The sequence below is a fragment of the Anomaloglossus baeobatrachus genome, chromosome 2, assembly GCF_048569485.1.
Source record: "Anomaloglossus baeobatrachus isolate aAnoBae1 chromosome 2, aAnoBae1.hap1, whole genome shotgun sequence".
Taxonomy (NCBI): Eukaryota; Metazoa; Chordata; class Amphibia; order Anura; family Aromobatidae; genus Anomaloglossus; species Anomaloglossus baeobatrachus.
The window spans coordinates 80,314,669-80,337,703 of record NC_134354.1 but is presented as its reverse complement, the minus strand read 5'-3'; the positions used below and the strand labels follow the sequence as shown (position 1 = coordinate 80,337,703).

At 42.8% G+C, this 23,035-nt stretch overlaps 1 protein-coding gene across 2 annotated transcripts in view; it reads right to left on the bottom strand.

The window, feature by feature from the left end:
* EPHA3 (EPH receptor A3) overlaps window positions 1-23,035 on the bottom strand; it is a 597,724-nt gene that overhangs the window by 32,009 nt on the left and 542,680 nt on the right. For both annotated transcript variants that reach the window (XM_075335117.1, XM_075335118.1), the window contains exons 13-14: window positions 18,957-19,166; window positions 9,442-9,591 (exon numbers count right to left, since the gene is read on the bottom strand). In XM_075335117.1, the coding sequence (XP_075191232.1) occupies window positions 9,442-9,591; window positions 18,957-19,166 (360 nt within the window). The remainder of the gene's footprint in view (window positions 1-9,441; window positions 9,592-18,956; window positions 19,167-23,035) is intronic.

The following is a 23,035-nucleotide window of genomic DNA, read 5'->3' as shown; positions in this document are numbered from 1 at the left end:
ACTCTTGGCATTCTCTTGATGAGCTTCAAGAACTAGTGCCCGGAAATGGTTTTCCAACAGTCTTGAAGGAGTTCCCAGAGATGCTTAGCACTTGTTGGCCCTTTTGCCTTCAGTCTGCGGTCCAGCTCACCCCAAACCATCTCGATTGGGTTCAGGTCTGGTGACTGTGAAGGCCAGGTCATCTGGAGTAGCACCCCATCACTCTCCTTCTTAGTCAAATAGCCCTTACACATCCTGGAAGTGTGTTTGGGGTCATTATCCTGATGAAAAATAAATGATAGTCCAACTAAACGCAAACCGGATGGAATAGCATGCCGCTGCAAGATGCTGTGGTAGCCATGCTAGTTCTGTATGCCTTCAATTTTGAATAAACCTCCAACACTGTCACCAGCAAAGCACCCCCACACCATCACACCTCCTCTTCCATGCTTCACGGTGGGAACCAGGCATGTATATTCCATCCGTTCACCTTTTCTGTGTCGCACAAAGACACGGTGGTTAGATCCAAAGATCTCAAATTTGCACTCATCAGACCAAAGCACAGATTTCCACTGGTCTAATGTCCATTCCTTGTGTTCTTTATCCCAACCAAGTCTCTTCTGCTTGTTTCCTGTCCTTAGCAGTGGTTTTCTAGCAGCTATTTTACCATGAAGGCCTGCTGCACAAAGTCTCATCTTAACAGTTGTTCTAGAGATGTGTCTGCTGCTAGACCTCTGTGTGGCATTGACCTGGTCTCTAATCTGAGCTGCTGTTAACCTGCGATTTCTGAGGCTGGTGACTCGGATAAACTTATCCTCTGCAGCAGAGGTGACTCTTGTTCTTCCTTTTCTGGGGCGGTTCTCATGTGAGCCAGTTTCTTTGTAGCGTTTGATGCCACTGCACTTGGGGACACTTTCAAAGTTTTCCCAATTTTTTGGACTGACTGACCTTCATTTCTTAAAGTAATGATGGCCACTCGTTTTTCTTTACTTAGCTGCTTTTTTCTTGCTATAATACAAATTCTAACAGTCTATTCAGTAGGACTATCAGCTGTGTATCCACCAGACTTCTGCACAACACAACTGATGGTCCCAACCCCATTTATAAGGCAAGAAATCCCACTTATTAACCTGACAGGGCACACCTGTGAAGTGAAGACCTTTTCTGGTGACTACCTATAGAAGCTCATCAAGAGAATGCCAAGAGTGTGCAAAGCAGGAATCAAAGCAAAAGGTGGCTACTTTGAAGAACCTAGAATATAAGACATATTTTCAGCTGTTTCACACTTTTTTGTTAAGTATTTCATTCCGCATGTTTTAATTCATAGTGTTGATGCCTTCAATGTTAATCTACAATTTTCAGAGTCATGAAAATAAAGAAAACTCTTTGAATGAGAAGGTGTGTCCAAACTTTTGGTCTGTACTGTATATACAGTTAGTAAATAACTATTTAAAGAGAATCTGCCAGAGCCTGATTCCAGGGGTCACAAGAGGTAGGAGCAGGGTCACTACTGCAGGAAGTCGGCGACTGGGGCAAACACATGTGCCCTCTTTCAAAGTAAATGAATATTCACTGCTCACCATACCCATAATCCCACCTGCCTCCTACTTTTGGTCTGTACTGTATGTATATATATATATATATATATATATATATATATATATATATATATATATACACTGTATATTTATAAAGGGAACCTGTCACCTTGAAAATGCCATCCAATATGCAGTCAGCATGTTATAGAGCAGGATGAGCTGAGCAGCTTGATATTGAAATAAAACATTTAGTATAACCTGTGTTTTCATCATTGAAACCTCTGCTCTTTCTGGGATTTTTCGTCCGGTGGGCAGTCCTATCAATGATTGCCAGTCATCTCTGTGTGCATACTTATACAAGGAAGGCTGCCAGTCACTGATAAGGCGGCCCACTGGACTGAAAATTGCTGATAGAGCAGAGCCCAGCTGATTAAAACATTGGCTTTTCTCATAAAGCCAGGAGCATACTGTCCCTAACGGTGTACAGATCTTTAAGATCATTGAATAGTATGGTGGATCAGTTAAACAAAGGCACCGTGATCCACAATTCAACCTGCCAGTGTGAGTCTGAGGCTCCATGCACTGCACGCACAATGACATCAATACATCGCACCAAGCCTCAGTACGTACACTGTGTGGATTGGGGTATTTTTTGGAAGTATCATACTCTACAATGCCCATAAAAGGGGTATAGCTGGGGGGAAATCAAATCTAAATAGGAACAAAATTGCTGTGTGTGCCACAATACATGTCTCATTTATAAAAGTTAGGAGATATTACTCAGCCAAATATGTATGTATGTATGTATTGTGAGGCAGTGACAGGGGTAATATTTGAAGACCGCTATGTGTCCCTCAGAATGTGTCTGGAAACCCTCTGAGTTTGCTACAGCTATTACTGGGAGTATAGCACAAAGGGTAACAGGGAGACAGATCCCTCCTCCCAGTCCAGGTTTTGTAGCAATCCTCATGTCCGGCATTTTCATTTAAAATCATGCAGAGCACAGCAGGGTGTGTCTCAGTTGAGAGCCAGGCTTGGTGAAGCTAACACATGCCGTGTGAGCTGGGCTGGCTCTGTGTGGAGTGAACACAGGCCAAGAGTGTGAGCCTAGGAGAACCTTACACAGATCCCTGCGGTTAACGGGGTCCTAAGGTAACAAGACTTTTTGATGCAAAGAATTTGTCTATATGCACCGGCTGTGATCCGGAAGAGACTTTGACAGTGGGAAATTGGATCTATTTATGCTGCAACAATAAATACGCTGCTACCTCACATTATGGTGGAGAATGCGGGCACTGCAGCCTGGTTGCTAAGGGCAATGGCCTAAGAGGTACTTACCCGGGAGAAGAAAAAAAAAAAAAAAGGAATTGTTTTTTTTTTACTGACTGTTTGCGGTGGATCGGCGGGTCCACGAAGCTTACAGGCATTGCAGCCTGGTTGCTAGGGGCAACAACCCAGTTTTCACATGTTTATGATCAAGCCTGCAAAGTTACAGTTTAACTCAGTAGCCACCATGGAGGATCTTGTAAAGCAGCTGGCCCAGGCTAATGCTCAGCAGCAACAAACCAATGTCCAGCTCCAGCGGGCGTTCATTCAGCAACAGGAGACAAACAGCTTGTTGGCTAAGCAGCTTTCTGCTCTGCGAGAAGCGCTCCCAGCGGTAACTCCAGGTCATCCAGTCCTTCCTGCGGCCCAGGACAGAGTAAGGGCAGCACTTACGAGGATGAGTGCAGAGGATGACCCAGAAGCCTTTCTCTCCGTGTTTGAGAGGACCGCTGAGCGAGAGAAATTGTCTATCGACCGTTGGACTGATGTCGTGGCCCCGTTCTTGGTAGGTGAACCCCAAAAAGCCTACCTGGATCTCAGCACGGAGGATGCCAAGGACTATGGCACACTGAAAGGTGAGATCCTTGCACGAATGGGGGTTAACACTTATCTTCGGGCCCAACGAGTGAATCAGTGGTCCTTTGAGGAGGGAAAACCTGCACGCTCACAGGCCCATGTCTTACTGGACCTTGTAAAAAAATGGCTGCAGCCGGAGACCTTGAACCCCGGACAGATGACTGAGCGGGTGGTGATTGAACGGTTTGTGCGGACTTTGCCAGCCCCCATTCAACGGTGGGTGGGACAGGGGGACCCCGGTACCCTAGACCAGCTAGTGAATTTGGTGGAACGCTACACAGCTACCCAGGAGTTGGTCCGGGACTCTGCTTCACGGCGGGCACTCCGTAGGGATACGCCCCCTTCACAGTTGGTAAAAGAGTCCCGTCCCTCCTCGGGTGCTGCCCCGTCTTCAGCCCTGGCAGAGAGTAAACCCCAGACTAAGGTCAGCAGGAGTCCCGGTTCCCCAAAGTCAGACACCCGAAACAGGGACACCTCTGCTGTTATGTGCTGGCGGTGCCATCAGCTCGGGCATGTGATGGCACAGTGCCCACTCACATCAGAACCCATGGACTGCCGGTACGCTCGCCGGGTATCAATGTATGCCCATACTGTTTGTACCGTAAGCACTGTTACTATGGGGGAGGGCCCCATCTCTGCAAAGTACGTGTTAATGGCTATACAGCAGAGGCTTTGTTGGACTCAGGAAGTTTAGTGACTCTTGTACATGCCTCCTTGGTCTCCGGGGAAAACCCTATGGGACATAAAGTAGGGGTACTTTGTATTCATAGAGACCTACGTGAATACCCTATGGAAAGGGTCACCATTGCTACCTTGTGTGGAGAGGTTCAACATGAAGTGGGGGTGATGAAAAGACTTCCATATGCTGTTATTTTGGGAAGAGACTTGCCCCTGTTCTGGACATTATGTGGGAGGCGACCTAGCCCTCCGAGGTGTATGATTGAACCAGGCCCTGAGCCGGACGATCCCGACTCAGGGATACCTGCCGTAGGGGTCACCAGTATAGGGACAGAGTGTAACCCTGTCAGGTTCCCCCTAGAGGTAATGGCAGGAGAGGTTGAGCCACCGAGGCAATCCCGGAGTTGAACGTGTCTCCAGATAATTTCGGAACAGCACAGCTCCGGGACCCCACATTGGCTCCTGGACGTGGAAATGTACAGGTAATTGATGGGGTACCCCAGCGGCCTGGTGCCAGGCTGGAAACTCCCTACATGGCTCTAAAGCGAGAGTTGCTCTATCGGGTTGATACAATCCGGGGGGAAATAGTGGAACAGTTGGTGGTCCCTCAGCCGTACCGCCGTCAGACCTTGGAATTGGCTCATAACCACCTAATGAGTGGGCACCTAGGTGAAGAGAAAACGCGGGAACGCATGTTTCAGCGGTTTTACTGGCCAGGGGTCGGCGCAGAAATTAAGAGGTTCTGTGAGTCCTGCCCAGTTTGTCAGTTGACCGCACCAACGCACCGTTTCCGTAGTCCTCTGATACCTTTACCCATTGTAGAGGTGCCTTTTGAGCGGATTGCTATGGATCTGATCGGACCCATTGTAAAATCACCCCGTGGTCACCAGCACATCCTGGTAGTGATGGATTACGCGACACGTTATCCGGAGGCCATTCCACTACGTCACACCTCGGCGAGGCTTATTGCTCGGGAGTTGTTTGCTATGTTCTGTCGCGTGGGGTTACCCAAAGAAATCCTGACCGATCAGGGCACTCCCTTTATGTCTAAAATTACAAAGGAACTGTGCAAACTCCTCCAGATCAAGCAGCTACGCACGTCGGTGTACCATCCCCAGACTGATGCTCTAGTGGAACGTTTTAATAAAACTCTAAAGGCTATGTTGAAAAAGGTGGTCTCCAAAGAGGGGAAAGATTGGGACATGTTATTGCCCTATTTAATGTTCGCTATCCGCGAGGTCCCACAATCTTCCACCGGGTTCTCGCCATTTGAGTTACTGTATGGCAGACATCCGCGGGGACTGCTGGATATAGTTAAGGAAACTTGGGAACAGGAGCCCACCCCTCACAAAAGCACAGTGGAATACGTTATGGGTATGCAGGATCGTATCACGGCAATAATGCCCATTGTTAAAGAGCATTTGCTGGATGCTCAGGCAGCCCAAAGTACTCAGTATAATAGAAAGGCCTCCATCAGGTCTTTTAAACCGGGAGATCGTGTCTTAGTCCTAATACCTACTGCAGAAAGTAAGTTCTTAGCCAAATGGCAAGGTCCCTATGAGATTCGGGAGAAAGTGGGGGAAGTAAACTATAAAGTGTATCAGCCAGGTAGAAGAAAACCAGAGCAAATCTACCATGTAAACCTGCTGAAGGCGTGGAAAGACAGGGAATGTATGGTGGCTGACGTAACGTTGGACCTAACCTTTTCAGGTGCCTTGACAACAAAAAAGGAGGAGTCCCCTGATGATGAACTGGGAGTAAGGATAGGGGATTCTCTCTCAAAACAGCAGAGACGGGAGTCTCGGAGATTAGTGCAGCGGAATACGGATGTGTTCTCAAGCCTACCCGGCCGAACAACCGTAATCCACCATGATATTGTCACCGAGCCTCAAGTAAGGGTACGCCTGAGGCCATACCGGGTACCAGAGGCTCGTAGGCAAGCCATTGCGGAGGAGGTAAAAAAGATGCTCCAACTAGGGGTTATTGAAAAAATCCACGAGCGAATGGGCCAGTCCCATTGTGCTGATCCCGAAACCAGACGGTTCTTTAAGATTCTGTAATGACTTCCGAAAGTTAAATGAGGTATCGAAGTTTGATATGTATCCCATGCCCAGGGTCGACGAGCTGATAGAGAGACTGGGACGGGCCCAGTACTTCACGACTCTCGATCTCACTAAAGGTTACTGGCAGGTGCCGCTGACAGAGGCGGCAAAAGAAAAGACCGCTTTTGTCACGCCAGGGGGGCGCTATCACTATGTCGTCTTGCCATTTGGTTTACATGGGGCTCCGGCCACGTTTCAGAGATTAATGGACATAGTGTTAGAACCCCATCAACCATATGCCTCCGCATATTTGGATGACATCATCATCTATAGCAGTGACTGGAGCACCCACTTATCTCAGGTACAAGCGGTAGTGGATTCGCTCAGAGCGGCTGGTCTGACGGCGAATCCAAGCAAATGTGCTATGGGTCTCAAAGAAGCCCGTTACTTGGGGTATGTGATAGGCCAAGGGGTTATCAAGCCACAAGTAAACAAAATCGAAGCCATTCAAAACTGGCCTCGTCCCCTTACCACAAAACAGGTAAGAGCCTTTCTGGGTATAATGGGGTATTACCGACGATTCATACCCAATTTTGCTGGACGGTCGGCGCCTTTGTCCGATCTTTTAAAAGAGAAGAAGTCGGTCATGGTCCACTGGAATACACAAGCGGAGGAAGCCTTTCAGGTGCTAAAGGTAGTCCTATGTGGTCAGCCTGTCCTTGTCAACCCTGACTTTCAAAAGGAGTTTATAGTACAGGCAGATGCCTCTGAGGTGGGTCTGGGTGCAGTTCTGTCCCAGGAGGTAGATGGAGAAGAGCACCCGGTCACCTATTTGAGTAGAAAACTCACCCCGGCAGAGAAGAACTATAGCATAGTGGAGAAGGAGTGCCTGGCCATAAAATGGGCTCTGGAATCCCTACACTACTACCTGCTGGGGCGACACTTTCGCCTGGTGACAGACCACTCCCCTTTGGTCTGGATGAGGAATGCTAAGGAGAGAAATGCTAGAGTCACCAGGTGGTTTCTCTCCTTGCAGAACTTTCACTTTTCTGTGGAACACCGGGCTGGTAGGTTGCAGGGCAATGCGGATGCCCTGTCCAGAGGTCCCTGTATGTTGGCAAAAGTTCAACCCCGCCCGTTTGAACTGAGGGGGGGGATATGTGAGGCAGTGACAGGGGTAATATTTGAAGACCGCTATGTGTCCCCCAGAATGTGTCTGGAAACCCTCTGAGTTTGCTATAGCTATTACTGGGAGTATAGCACAAAGGGTAACAGGGAGACAGATCCCTCCTCCCAGTCCAGGTTTTGTAGCAATCCTGTAACAACAAGTGTTGTTGATGCATTGGTCCTGAGGAAGAGGTTGTCACCTTGAAACGCGTAGACCTATGAAATAAAAGAATACTCATCTTCATCAACATTATACGTCTTCATTTGGCTGATGCGCAGCATTAACCCCTTTTCTGCCTTATCTTGTATTATCTAAAAAGACACATCTGCACGTTATTCTCACTATCTGACATGAAATCAGAATAAAACTTTCACGTTTTAGGTCAATTAGTAATCAAAATTATTTATATTTGCGAAATGCCAGAATAATGAGAGAGAGAATGTTTAAGGCATTTTTATTACTTTCTGCAAAATCAATAGTTTATATAAACTAAGAGTACTATACCTTTAAACAATCTGGGACAGCCCATATGATGATGTCATGTCTTTGGAAGCTTCGGATAGGTTTATTGGCAACATCTAAGTTAATTAGAGACACACCTGTGGATGTATTTTATTGCACACCTGACAAAACTGTTACTTTTGTGTAGCATCATGGGAAAGTCAAAAGAAATCAGCTAAAATCTCAGAATTGAAGACTTGAACAAGTCTGGTTCATCTTTGGGTGCAATTTCCAGATACCTGAAGCTGCCTCATTCATATGTACAAACAATTATGCAAAAATATAAACAAGATGGGAAAGTCCAGCCATCATACCGCTCAGGAAGCAGACGGATTCTGTGTACCAGAGATGAACGTGCTTTGGTCAGACATGTGAATATTAACCCAAGAACTAAAGCAAGAGACCTTGTGAAGATGCTGGCAGAAGTTGGTAAGATTGTGTCATTATCCACAGTGAAACGAATACTTTATCAACATGGGCTGAAACGCCACATTGCAAGGAAGAAGCCAATACACCAAAAGAACCATAAAAAAAGCCAGATTAATGTTTGCAAATGCACACCGGAACAAAGACTTTAAGTTTTGGAGATATATCCCATGGTCTAACGAAACTAAAACTGAACTGTTTGGCCATAATGACCATCATTGGAGGATAAAGGGAGAATCTTTGAAGTTTAAGAACACCATCCCAACTGTGAAACACGGGAGTGGCAGCGTCATGTTGTGAGGTTGTTTTGCTGCAGGAGGGACTGATGCACTTCACAAAATAGATGGCATCATGAGGAAAGAAGATTATGTGGCAATACTGTAGCAACATCTCAAGACATCAGGAAGGAACTTAAAGCTTGGGCAAAAATGAGTTTTCTACATGGACATTGACCCAAACATACTGCCAAACTGGTTACAAAGTGGCAAGGATAATAAAGTCAATGTTTTGGAGTGGCCATCACAAAACCCTGATCTCAACCCTATTGAAAATGTATGAACAAAGCTGAAAAGGTAGGTGCGAGCAAGACGACCTACAAACGTGGCTCAGTTACACCAGTTCTGTCAAGAGGAATGGGCCCAAATTCCTACCAACTATTGTGAGAAGCTTGTGAAAGGATATCTGAAATGTTTCACTCAAGTCATACAATTTAAGGGCAATGGTACCAAATACTAATGTAATGAAATTTGCAGAAAGTAATAAAAAAGCCTTAAAACATGATCCCTCTGTCATTATTTTAGCTTTTGGCAAATATAAATAATTGTGGTTCCTAATTGACCTAAAACGGGAAAGGTTTATTCTGATTTCATGTTATATAGTGAGAAAAACATGCAGATGTGTCTTTTTAGATAGTGCATGTAAACTTTTGGTTTCAACTGTATATTTGGCATAATATACCCCTTACTATTGAAGCACAGGACAGCTGCACAGCATGGCTGCTGCAGAACATTACAGCTCACTACACGTCAGTCAGAAAGCACTTCCAATAATGTGATCGTTGACAGGCCGGTGTAGGAAGAAATAAGGAACGACTATGCAATGCCGCTCATCTCTATATAGTCGTGAGGTTCTGACATCAGAATGCTACGCTTAGACAAATATCTGTTACAGAAGTGATACATTATTCCTATTATTGTCATGCTCTTACATCTTGATTAGACATTTCCCAGTAAGGTCTCTCTCCATATGACATAACTTCCCATACTACTATGCCATAACTCCATGCATCGCTCGCTGAAGTGAATTTACGATATGAAATGGCTTCTGGTGCTGTCCATCTGATCGGTATCTTCCCACCCTGTAGAAGTAAAAGTAATTGTTGAGTAATCATGCAATAATACATTTTACAAATCATACAGAATTTTATTTCAGGACTTGGTATAGAATATGCCACAACATTGGAAAGAGGAGGTCATGTCCACGTCACAATTTTTATGGGAGCAGTTTTATTTTGTGGTAATCTAAGCAAAAACAACACCAAACCTCCAAATCTTTGTGTGTGTGTGTGTGTGTGTGTGTGTGTGTGTGTACACCATTAGTCTTCCTATAGGCAGGTAAGTATGACAACTGTTAGTAGAGCTGGATGAACCCCAAATATTTGGGTTTGGCGGGTTCGCCTGGACTTAAAAATAAATAAATAATAAAAAAAAGGCCGGTTCGGGTCTGCACTTGAACCCGAACTTGAGTATAATAACCCCACTCACACCACTAATTGGCAGCTTTCTGTGTACACTGCACAGGCCAAAAATTACCAATCAGTGGTGGGGGTCAGGTTCTGGAGAGCTCATGAATATGCTGGACTACCTGACAGCAGGTTTACTAGTCCTCTAGTGATAATCTCTTGCTGAAAAAAAGAGTGATTTTCTTAAAACCACAGCAAGCCGCCCAGTAAGTGACACATCGCTGGAATTAGGATATTTGTCCCTATATTATGCTGCTTTCAGATTAGGTGGCAAAAATTTGGTGACAATTTCCCTTTTTTTTTTTTTAAACATCTTTTTCCTTCAAATTTTTAAACATAACAAAAAAAATTAAACAGTCAATTCCATGGTTAAATAGTAAACATCAGCATACACGAGACTGATTTATTCGTCAATGCAACTGTAACTGTAAACCTTGCAAACGAAGAAAAAATAAAAGGTAGTATCACAAACAAAGAATAAGAATGTGAGTTTGAACCCTTTCACAATTATGTTCTTGCTATAGTGTCGACTATCATCTCCATATGGTACATGCTAAGTGTCTAATGATGGTCCCAAAACCCCCACCGTCCCTCCCAGGTCTTCCAGACAATACCATTCTGTATGGCGGAAAGGACTAATTATTTTCAGGATTTCCTGAGGACTATAATGAAAACCAATGAATTTTTTCCACAGCGGAAAAACTTTTCCTGCTGACTTTTCTTTACTCCTTTCTGCTTCTATCAGTTCCAGTCCCAATAGATATTTCACCTGAGATATTATTGCTCCCATCGATGGAGTGTTTGGTTTAAGCCACTCGCTAAACAAAGCCCGAAGAGCCACCACTAAAATGTGTGGATGTTTTTAGGAATCTTTACTTTGTCTACCATACTCTGAGATTCAGATTCGGGGGGGGCATAATTGGTGGAAGAGCAGAGCCTGTGGTGTTTGTGGAAGTTTCGTTCCCCAACATGCTTGAATCTGGTCGCTTACTCGCTTCCAATATGTTGTTACTTCTGTGCACTCCCACACCCCATGCCACAGATTCGTAAAGGGCACCCCACACTTAGGACACGCTGTAATCCGGCCAGGACAGCTATGGGAAGGCGGGATGTTAAAGCCATACAGCGCTGTGTGCATGAGCTTGAAATAAGTCTCCCTCCATCTCTCACACAAGATGGATTTTCTCACCTGTTCCCACCTTTGTAATATTGTCTTCGCTATCTCCTCATCTCCTGTCCACCTCTCCCATGTCCTGAACATTTTGCTCTGTTTTAATTTAACAAATTTGTGCCTCATGGTGCTGTACAATGAGGTGATACTCGCCATTTGGGTGCGCGACAATTTCCCTTTTAACATGGAATATATGAGCAAGTCCTTTCCTGCAGTCTGTATTGAACACAATATAGAAATGTCATGACAGCTAAAATAACACTTTATTAATAAGGCAACCTATTTGATTAAGATGATTAAGAACGTGAAAAACAGCAGAGGTCAGCTATCTGAATATGATGATGGATAGAAATATTACATAATGTATGATGAATACATAGGCGCTCAATGACACCACTCGTGAACAGGCACCTTGTGTTTAGGTAAAATCTAAAATCCTATTATAATGTACGGCCATGTTCAGTAAGGAGATTACCACAAATTACAGCTATGTTACCCTCTATACCAGAGGTGCACAACATTTTTTGGTCCAAGGGTCACATTGCCATACTGAATCAATCCCAAGGGCCACAAATAAATGTAAAGAGGTACTTACATGAATACATCATAAGAAACACCAACAGTACATTAATACATCACAAGAATCAAATCTAAAGCATTTAAAGAGAATTTGGAGAGATTCTGCTCAGTTTCCGCTCCAAAAAAGTTAAAAAGCTAAGTTAAACTGAGTTTTTGGAGCAGAAACTCATCAAATCCTTCTTATAAGAATACATAAACCTTAGAGATTTGAGACTGAGGGTTAACATATCCATGAAGCTTGTTATATATTTCAACATGTGTAGAACATCAGAACCATAAACAGTACATAAATGCAGTATTGGAACCACCGTCATCATATGACTGCATGGCCAGAACCACCGTTAGTACACCAAGCAAAATGCAGTAATTAAATGTAAATAGGTCAGCCTCATATGTGTATTGCGTGAACCCACAAATCCCAATGTCCTTACCAATGCAAAGGAGATTCTGCTATCAGGCATCTTCATACTGTGAACCATACAGAAACCACAGTCCCTCTCCAAAATGTTGTCCCCAACACAGCCCATCTCCATAATGTTGCCCCCACATTGCCCCTCCCCATAATGTTGCCTCCCGCACTGCCCTTCTCCGTAATGTCACCTGCCTACAGCCCCTCTCCCCAATGTCCCCCCACACAGCCCCTCTCCATAATGTCCCCCCCACACAGTACCTCTCTATAAAGATACCCTTTACGCAGTATCTCTCCATAGTGTTTCCCCACACGGTGCCTCTCCATACTATCACCGCAATACTGCCCCTCTCTAAAATATCCCCCAAACTGCCCCTCACATTCTCCCTCTGCATAAAGTCCCACTGCCCCTTGCTATACTGTCCTCCCTTTAATAATCCATTCCTCTCCCCCATATTGTGGCTTGTCAGTAACCCCAATTCTAATCCCACCCCCAAGTAATTACACAGTTAGGCGGGATTTGCACACTACGACATCGCAGGCCGATGCTGCGATGCCGAGTGCAATAGTGCCCGCCCCCGTCGCAGCAGCGATATGTGGTGATAGCTGGCGTAGCGAAAGTTATCGCTACGCCAGCTTCACACACACACTCACCTGCCGTGCGACGTCCCTGTGGCCGGCGACCCGCCTCCTTGTTAAGGGGGCGGGTCGTGCGGCGTCACTGCGACGTCACACGGCAGGCGGCCAATCAGAGCGGAGGGGCGGAGATGAGCAGGATGTAAACATCCTGCCCACCTCCTTCCTTCCGCATATCCTACGGAAGCCGCAGTGAGGCCGGTAGGAGACGTTCCTCGCTCCTGCGACTTCACACACAGCGATGTGTGCGGCCGCAGGAGCGAGGAACAACATCGGACCATTGCGTCAGCGTAATTATGAATTACGCCGACGCTGTACCGATGATACGATTACGACGCTTTTGCGCTCGTTAATCGTATCATCCAGCCTTTACACACTGCGATGTCGCATGCGATGCCGGAAGTGCGTCATTTTCAATTTGACCCCACCGACATCGCACCTGCGATGTCGCAGTGTGCAAAGTGCCCCTTAATCTTCAGCTCCTCCAAGGAGCTCTTACTGCTGTTAACCATCCCAGATGCCTCTGTGGTATCAGTAGCTGTGTGATGACATCAGCAAAATACTGTCCTGATCATGCTGCTGCATGTCAGGGCCGGGAATGACAGGCGCTCCTCTGCTCTGCCCCAGTCCAGGTGTCTCAGTGTTCAAATGCATTTGCGTCTGATATATAGATGCATATATACATATACTCAGCTCTATAACATGTTGCCTGGAAATTGAACTGGGTTTCCTGGTGACGGGTTTCCTTTAAATTCAGCAGAACATACCCCATAAGCTCTAATGCTCTCCGTATGGGTCTGCATAATTCTATGGGCATTGAATCCCATGGATCCACAACATAGGGCTCACCTGAGGCCCAACACCCTAAAATTGTAAAATTGCCCATATTTATTTGTGCTCTGTGGTTTGTGCATGGAGTAATTAATAAAGAAACTTGACCATCTATATAGTATAATACAACTAACAGGATAAGAAAGCGAGCGCTAACAGCTGGCAATTTATCCTATATTAAAGTGAAATACTGTATAGGAAACCATGTGAAGGTTTTCTAATAGTTTTATTTTATTTTTTGAACCATGCGTCTTGAGCCTTTTTAATGTTATTGAGGCTTGTGTATTACACGAGTGAGAACAAAACTTGGACACCTGGTTCTCGTGTTTATTTTCCAGACCCCGGATCTGGAACATAACACCTGGACCTGTCTTGTGTGTGTATTATTCCCTTGCCATATTGTACGTATTGATTTTAACTTGGATCACATCAATGGAATTTGTTTGTGTGTTTTTCTAGCACAAGAATGAAAGTGTTTGGTTGGTGTGGAGACATTCCAGCTATAAATTCAGTTCAGGACAGACTTGTTAGGAAATGCCGAACACAAAGTAACAATGGGCAGGTTATGAGAGCTTTTATAGAATATCTAGGACGACATGTACTGCACGCCAGATCAACGCCACTAATCCGTCTCCACACATGTGCTTTTCACATTCATACAAGGGACGTTGTGTTTCTTCGCCAAATACCCAGCACTGAAAAAAGTTATGTCAGAGTACTCCCAAGATATGATCATACACTGTGCTGCCAATTATAAGCACAGCATGGGCATAGTGAGCTAGAGAAATGCAGTGTATCCTTTGAGTGGCCGATACTACAGCCGTAGAATTTATAGTGTATTCCTTAAGATGGGCAAATATACCAAAGTCACCAATAATACAAACTGTAAAACCTCTAACATGACAAATTTTTTCATATACTGTTTTTCATTATTTTTTCATCATCATTATTATTATTTATTATTATTATTATTATTATTATTATTCATTTAATTCTTTCATTTTTATTATTATTTCGTTATTTATTATTAGTCATTTTTCATACTTTTTTTCATATATTGTATAGTAATATAAATTACTATAAATATAATTATTATTATTATTATTATTTCATTATTCATTTATTTTTAATTGTTATTATTATTATTATTAATAATAATAATAATAATAATAATACTTGTATTATTTCATTATTTATTATTATTCATTTTTTCATTATTTCTTCATACTTTTTTCATATACTTTATAGTAATATACATTACTATAAATAAAAAAAATAATAATAATAATAATAATGTAATTTTATAATAATGTATTATTATTATTTCATTGTTCATTATTATTCATTTTTTCCATTGTTTTTATCATTATTATTATTATTATTAACAGATTTTAAAAATGGGCTTGATTTCCTCAGTACACATAACATTGTCGGTTATAAATGACAATGACAAAATATAGAATTGGTGGAGGAACGTTGAACTAGATGGACCTAGGTCTTTTTTCAACCTAAGTAACTATTATTATTATTTCATTATTCATTATTATTCATTCCTTTTTTCATTATTTTTTCATATATTTTTTCATATATTTATAGTAATATAGTTAAGTTCAAATAGTTAATTGACAATTTTTCAAAAAATGCTATATAAATTAATGCCACACAAAAGACCATTTTAACTCTGACAAAAACCACACGCATTTCCAAAAAGACCTGGAATGCTAAAAAAAGTGAATGTAACAATTTTTTGGGACCAGTTTAGAAGATATTACTGCTGTAATGAAGAATCCTTAAGACCAAGATGAGTTGAATGGTTTTATTTCCACAATGCATTTTAATGCTGAATTAGAGTCTTTTTCAAGTAAAAAAATTCAATTGCACCCGATTTGTGCGCTCTTGTTCCCTACAGTTTTTTATCAATTTTTTTTATCATTTATGTTTTTTTTTAATATCCTATTTGGCCTTTACTAAACTCCTTACTCTTCAACAAAGGTAACAAATACCTTTTGACAACTGTTGTCAACCATTACGATGGTCATCCATTATGTTGCAGGGTTTTGCAACACCCAGTCTTTGTTGTTCCCCATTTATGTCCATTAAGTGACTTCTTAGTAAAGTTCATATAGTGGGACAAGTAGTTATGCTGCGCTGCTGGCATCTCAATAAATAACATTGTCCAAAAGGAAATTTAGACTACATGTTGTGGTTTAATTCTCAACGCGTTTCAAAGTACAACTGATTTGTTATTGGGAGAATCACAAATCCTTGGTAGGGTTGAGATAAAAGATTTCTGCAGGACCCTGGTCTGGCATTCACATCAGTACTCTGTGGCATCCAGTCCAGGGCACTGCGAACATCTTAGGCCGGCATCCTAGGCCTCTTTTGAAACAACGAAATTGTGGAGAGACTTACCAGATGAGGACGTTTGCAGTGCAATGGTCCCGAAGCCATGGAGTACTGACAAGGATGCTCGATAAGGGTTCTGATAAATCTTTTTGCTTAACTTTACTCCTTTTTAACTACCATGTTTTCAAATATTGACTTTTTTCCCACAATAGCAAAATAGTGTGGTAAATAGTATTGATGCGCAAATATTAAAATACTTGGGTTTGGATTTTTTGTGCAGAATACCTTGTGCTATTCAAAATCTTTAGGGATATTCCAGGAACTTCGACCAGAGGATTATAAAACCAAAGACTTTTATTCCAAAAAATTAAAAACAGGTATCATGTATAAAATACATATGTTCAACAATGTGAAGAATGCTTACGCGTTTCGGACTGGAGAGTCCTTACTCATAGCTATGAGTAAGGACTCTCCAGTCCAAAACGCGTAAGCGTTCTTCACATTGGAGAACCATATGTATTTTATACATGATACCTGTTTTTAATTTTTTGGAATAAAAGTCTTTGATTTTATAATCCTCTGGTCGAAGTTGATGGAATATCCCTAAAGATTTGTGTCTACAAGATTATCTGGAATCCAAGTTCCCTGCACCGCCCAGGATTGATTGAATTCCTCCAGACGCTACATGTGCTATGGTTCGGTGAGCTGACATATTTTGTTTTTTCTACTTGTGCTATTCCAGTATGCGTCATGAATAACAAACCTAATGCAAGTCAATAGGGAACCTGAGCATTTTTCTTGAAGATTTCCCACAAAAATGCTTCGGTTCCCCACTGAGTTACATTAGGTTCGTTATTCGTGACAAATACTGAAATAGTATTAGATGGAAGGAGATATCCAGCAAACTCGTCTCGAGTTTGCTGGATATCTCCTTCCTTCTGGTCTATGTTTGTCTTGCTAACACATTTATGTCCATGCACCGCTTGAATGAATGACCTCCATAGGACTGGGTGAGCTGGAACTATTTTCAATTTTCTTGAAATAGTACTAGGTATTCTGTATGAATAATCTGAACCCAAATATCAAGTATTTGTGTACCGCCCCCGTGTCAGCGGCCGAGCCGCTCGGATCCGGAGCCGCAGTGGCTCAAGGGGTCTCCGGACCCAAGAGGGGAGGTCGCGCGCACACTCAAAGTGAAAAGGGGGGTATATACAGGGGATTTGGAAGTTTGTAATGCCACCCATGGTGCGTGGTAAGATGGAGTACCCCCGCTGCTGTTGGGGCGCCCGGTGGCGGTGATATGGCAGCAAGGTGTTTAACCCCTCCGTGGGTAGGGGTTTGAGCCCCGGGGCCCGGTGACTGTAGCAAAGGGGTGCCGTTGGGAAGGAAAGAGTTTTTGCGTACTCACTCAGTCCAAGAATACTGACACCGACAGCTTGTAAACCAGAATTCTGAGCACCGCTGCGGCAAGGAGGGAGCACGCTTGGATCCGTGCCCTTCGTGTTGCTTGTTAGCCTGTGACCTTTTCCGAGGCACTTTCTTCACTACTTGGACCCTGTAGTATGGAACTACTCGGGTCCCGCTCACCCGTATGGCTGACGGAGTGAGCTAGCTCTCAGGGGATTTACTGGACTGTATTTGGGAAAGTCCTAACCAATCGGTGTGCTAGTACCCCGATTTCGAAGCGGGTGAGGGATGAATCTTGAAGACTTCACCCCTGTCGGGTAAATTACCAGGACGCTTGAAGCTACTTCCCGGCCTAGGGTCCGCGTACCCCGTCGTGCTCTGGCCCCTATCCGGAGATGGTTCAAGGCCGCCGGCTGCCCTCCTTGGCAGATCCGTGCCCCTTGACACAATCCCCTGTGACCGGGGTTCCAGCTTCTACCAGGCCCAGAGCAACGTCTGCCACCTAGTACTCCACAGGGAGGCCAGCTCCCGACCTTCTGTCACTTCACTTCCCTCTTCTTCACTTTCTGACACTTCTCACCTCCCCTAACTAACCCCACAAGTGGATGGCCCTATTCCCTTCAGGCCCTCCAATGGTGTGTCTGATGGGTGTGGTGCAAAGTGTTTCTAGGATTTTGACCGGCTTTGATCTTAGCAACACCAAAGAACAGGGATCCGTAACCAAAGAGGATGTGGATACTGTGCAGAAGGGCAGATTGCACAATACCTTGTGACGCCCTGATAGGCCAGGTTGTCACATTTGCTCATCACTACTAACCAAGACTTTACCAAAGACTATATTTGATTACTTTATTGTAGCTATAGACAATTAATTCTCAATAAGTATTTAACATGCTTTGAGTTTTGTATAAGTCTTCAGTGCACAATTATATTTTTCACTTACTATATTATTTCAATGCATGAAACAGAAAGCTTAAGAGGAGCAGGAATCTAGGTGTCCCCAAAAAGTAGTGTACATTATGTTAGGAGTATTTGTTTTACGTCTCTGGCTACAACATATGGACATACTTGTCAGGGTTGTGAGATACCCATCCAGGAGGTTGCCATGCATGGACCAATATGACTCCCCATTGCCGTGCCCACTTTCAGATCATGTCTGATACCTCTTCTGTTTTATCTCTTCCACTTGCCCTGAAAGTACTTTATAATTCCAGGGCTCTTTATAATAATGGAAGTCTTGATAGTACACACAAAAAATCTTCACTGCTTCCTGGCAGGTGTCAGCAGTACTCAGGGGGATTTCATTGTCTGCCAGGACAGCGGGAGGTCTTCCCTATTTCCAGAAGCCTCCTACATGTTCCAGGAAAGTTGGCAATTATGTGTATGGAGGTTTCCAATGCTTCTTTCATACCTTAAATAATTACTTTATATGAAGTGTATGACACAGGATATACTGAAATACATAATGCACTCACTGAATACTCTCACTTCTGAGGACTGAGTAATATTATCTCCACACTCTATGAGGCTGAATACATAAATGAATTATTACATGTGGTAGGAAGAATGCGGAACAAATCAGACATACAGATTGTTTCTCACCCTTGTCGTATAAGCTGCCTCGGGATCATCCTCCAGGACACGAGACAAGCCAAAGTCAGAAACTTTACACATCAGGTTAACGTTTATGAGAATGTTCCTCGCCGCCAAGTCACGGTGGACATAACCCATGTCCGAGAGATATTTCATGCCAGATGCAATACCACGCAGCATACCCACCAGCTGGATGACTGTAAATTGAGCATCGTGTTTCTGGAAGGAATTTCAGGCAAAGCACACAATTGAGATGCTAATTGGCCATTAAATTATTGTGAAGAGCTGGATATAAATTATCAATTACATTCCTGTTTATAATTATCGTGTATCTGGCAAATTTACCAGGATAATTGTATTCATTTAACTGATATCAAACCATATATTGCAGTAATATACTGGCAGTAGAGTCTGCACTCTCTAAGGCTTACTGTAATAACGCAAAAAAAAAATCACAAATATCAGAACTGTATACAGGATAAAATGTCTGATTAAAATATTCATAACTATTATACTATACTGCTTCTATATAAATAAAACATTACACACAATACTGCATACATGTATACCAGCACTCAGATGACAGTTATGTGACGTGTATGGCCACCAAAAGGGGTTATCCAAAATAACAGCTGCCAATGCTAAACAATAAAAATAGAACAATACTCAACAAACCTTTCTATTCACAATCCAGCTTCATGTTTGTTGACATGCAAGTGACGGGTGACCGCTGTTCCTAATCAGTGACTACAGAGCTCATTTGATATAATACTGGTATCACCAATCAACCATGGAAGTCATGACGGCAGGATTACTGCACATGACATTTACAGACAAATCATTATAGATTGGTAGAGTTGAAAGGGATGTTAAGGGCCATCGGGTCCAGCCCCGTAGAAGTGCAGGATTTCCTAAATCATCCCTGCTTATTGTTTATCTAGCTTCCTCTTTAAGATTTCCATTGATGGAGAGCTCACTACCTCCTGTGGTCGCCTGTTCCAGTCTCTGACTGCCCTCACTACTTCCCGTGGTTGCCTGTTCCACTCCCTGTCTGCCCTCACTGTCAGAAAAGAACGGGAGCATCGCAGGAGGGTTAGCACTGGATCATGGTCATGGAGAAGGAATAGGTTGGGGCATTCTCTTTTGTGATTTTATAACATCAGCAGCTGTGTTTGGTTTTTTTACATATGGAAGTTGGATAACTCCTTTAACCCCTTTAAGACTAATACTAATGTGACTCATACTGTCCTTACCTAAATGTACGCTATATAAATGGATGTTTTGGTTTTCTTGTGTATATTATATACTTAAAGGGAATCTGTTAGCAGAATTTCACCATCTCCTCCAAATTGTTTATATACTCATGACCGAAAGTGTTGGCACCCTTAAAATTGTTGCAAAAAATTAAGTATTTCTCCTAGAAAATTATTGCAATTACACATCTTTTTATACACATGTGTCTTTCCTGTGTGTATTGGAACAGCACATAAAAACATCAAAAAAAGGCAAAATTGGACCTAATTTCACAGAAAACTCCAAAAATGGGCCGGACAAAATCGTTGGCACCTTTCCAAACTTATTGGTAAACAATTTTTTTTCAATCATGTGATGCTCGTACAATCTCAACTATGGCAACAAGTGTGGGCAATATGAAAATCACCATTGAAACTAGATAAAAAGGGGAGAAGTTGACTGAATCTTTGCATTGTTTGTTCAAGTGTGTCACACTAAGCATGGAGAACAGAAAGAGGAGAGGAGAACTGTCTGAGGACTTGAGAATCAAAATGGTTAAAAGATATCAACAATCTCAAGGTTACAAGTCCATTTCCAGGGATCTTGATGTTCCTTTGACCACGGTGAGCAATATAAAAAAGTTTACAACCCATTGCACTTTAGCTAATCTCCATGGATGTAGACAGCAGAGAAAAATGTATAAAAGATTGCAATGCAGGATAGTCCAGATGGTGGATAAGAAGCTCCAATCAATTTACAAAAATTAAAGCTGTCCTGCAGGCTCAGGATGCCACAGCTTCAGTGCAAACTATTCCTTGATATTTAAGATAAATTAAACACTATAGCAGAAGACCAAGAAGGACAACACTGCTGACACAGAGACATAAATAAGCTAGACTGTAGTTTGCCAAAATGTAATGTGAGGAAACCAAATCTTCTGGGAAATGATTTTGTAGACATATAAGACCAAGATGGAGCATTTTGGTGAAGTACATGATTCTACTGTTTACCAAAAACTGAATGAGACCTACAGAAAAAAGAACACAGTAACTACAGTCAAATATGGTGGATGTTCACTGGGTCACTTGATTGTGTGCAAGGCATCAAGAAATTTGAAGATTACCAAAGAATTTTGGGTCGTGATGTAGTGCCCAATGCCAGAAAGCTGGGCTTCTGTCCTGGGTCATGGGTCTTCCAGTAGGACAATGACTCCAAACATACTTCAAGAAGCACCAGATATAGATGGAAACAAGCTGGAGTATTCTGAAGTGGCAGCAAGGAGTTTGAATCTAAATCGCATTGAACACCTGTGGAGAGATCTTAAAACTGCTGTTGGATGAAGGCTCCTTTCAATATGAGAGCAGTTTTGGAGAAGTTGCAAAAGTCTGGTCAAAAATTTCAGTTGAGAAGTATAAGAAACTTGTTAATAGTTATAGTAAACAATTGATTGCAGTTATTAATTCCAAAGGGTGTGTAACCAAATATTAATTTGAGGGTCAACAAACAATCAAGTATCATATAGCTCCCCAGACGAGATGGTATGGGTGCGTTGCTCAGAATCCTGGCCAGTAACCAGGTGATTAGTTGGAAAAATTGGTAGAAAAAACAAAAATTCGGCATCCGCTTGTAAAGGTCTAAAGGATAGCTTTAATAAAGACCATTGAAACAGTGAACAAAATCATAATTAAAGCATATGTAGACAAGATGTCAGGACAGCTTGTCTACATATGCTTTAATTATTATTAAACTATGTTTTAGGCCCCCCTCACACGTCAGTGATTCTGGTACGTATGTGCATTTTTATACGTACCAGATTCACTGACTTACGCAGACCCATTATAATCAATGAATCTGCTCACACATCAGTGATTTTTCACTGAACGTGTCTCCATGCAGCGTACACGCGTGTCCGTGATTCTGTACAGAGACAAGCCAGTTTTTTTCTGGCATCACTGATGACCCACGGACCACACTATGGTGTGATCCGTGTGTGATCCGTGAAACACGTACCAGAAAAATACTGACATATAAAATAATAAACATTTTCAACTAACCTTTGCAGCGATTCGCTGTGCAGCCTCCGCTCTCTACAGCTCCTGCCCGGCTTATGAATATTCATGAAAGCAGGAACAGCCGACCCGGACGTAGCTGCAGAGAGCGGTGGGTGGACGCTGCAGAGCCGAGGAGTTCAGCACCATGGACAGCAGGAGCGAAGACAGGTGAGTAATGTCCATTTGCAATCACGGATCACGGAACACGAAGAGACATGTGCGTGTTTTAAACGTCAGTGAAGAACGCCAGTGTTTTTCACTGACGTGTGAAGGGGGCCTTAAGCCTTTACAAGTGAATGCCGGATTTTTATTTTTTTCTACTAATTTTTCCAAATTAATTTAAGAGTGTCAACAATTTTGTCTGGCCCATATTTGGAGTTTTGAGTGAAATTAAGTCCATTTTGCCTTTTTTTTTCTACTTTTTTTGGGGTTGTTCCAATTCACACAAAGTAAATAAACATGTGTGGCAAAATATGTATAGTTGTAATAATTTTGTGGGAGAAACACTTCATTTTTTGGCAAATATTTCAAGCATGCCAACACTTTCGGCCTTGAATGTATGTGCATGTAACTTTTTCAAAGACAAGTCCAGCAATACCTTTACATGCCCAGTCTGTTCCTCCATTACTGAGAAATAAACATTTGAATTGATATGCAAATGAGGCTTAAGTGTTAAATCTGAAGCCTCTGTCACTCCAGCTCTGTTCCCCGCTCAATGCCACCTTCTCCTGCTTGAGTGACACCTTCTGTGCTGTGTGAAATGACAATCAGTCAATCAGGAAGAGGTATTGCTGAGTCGAAAAT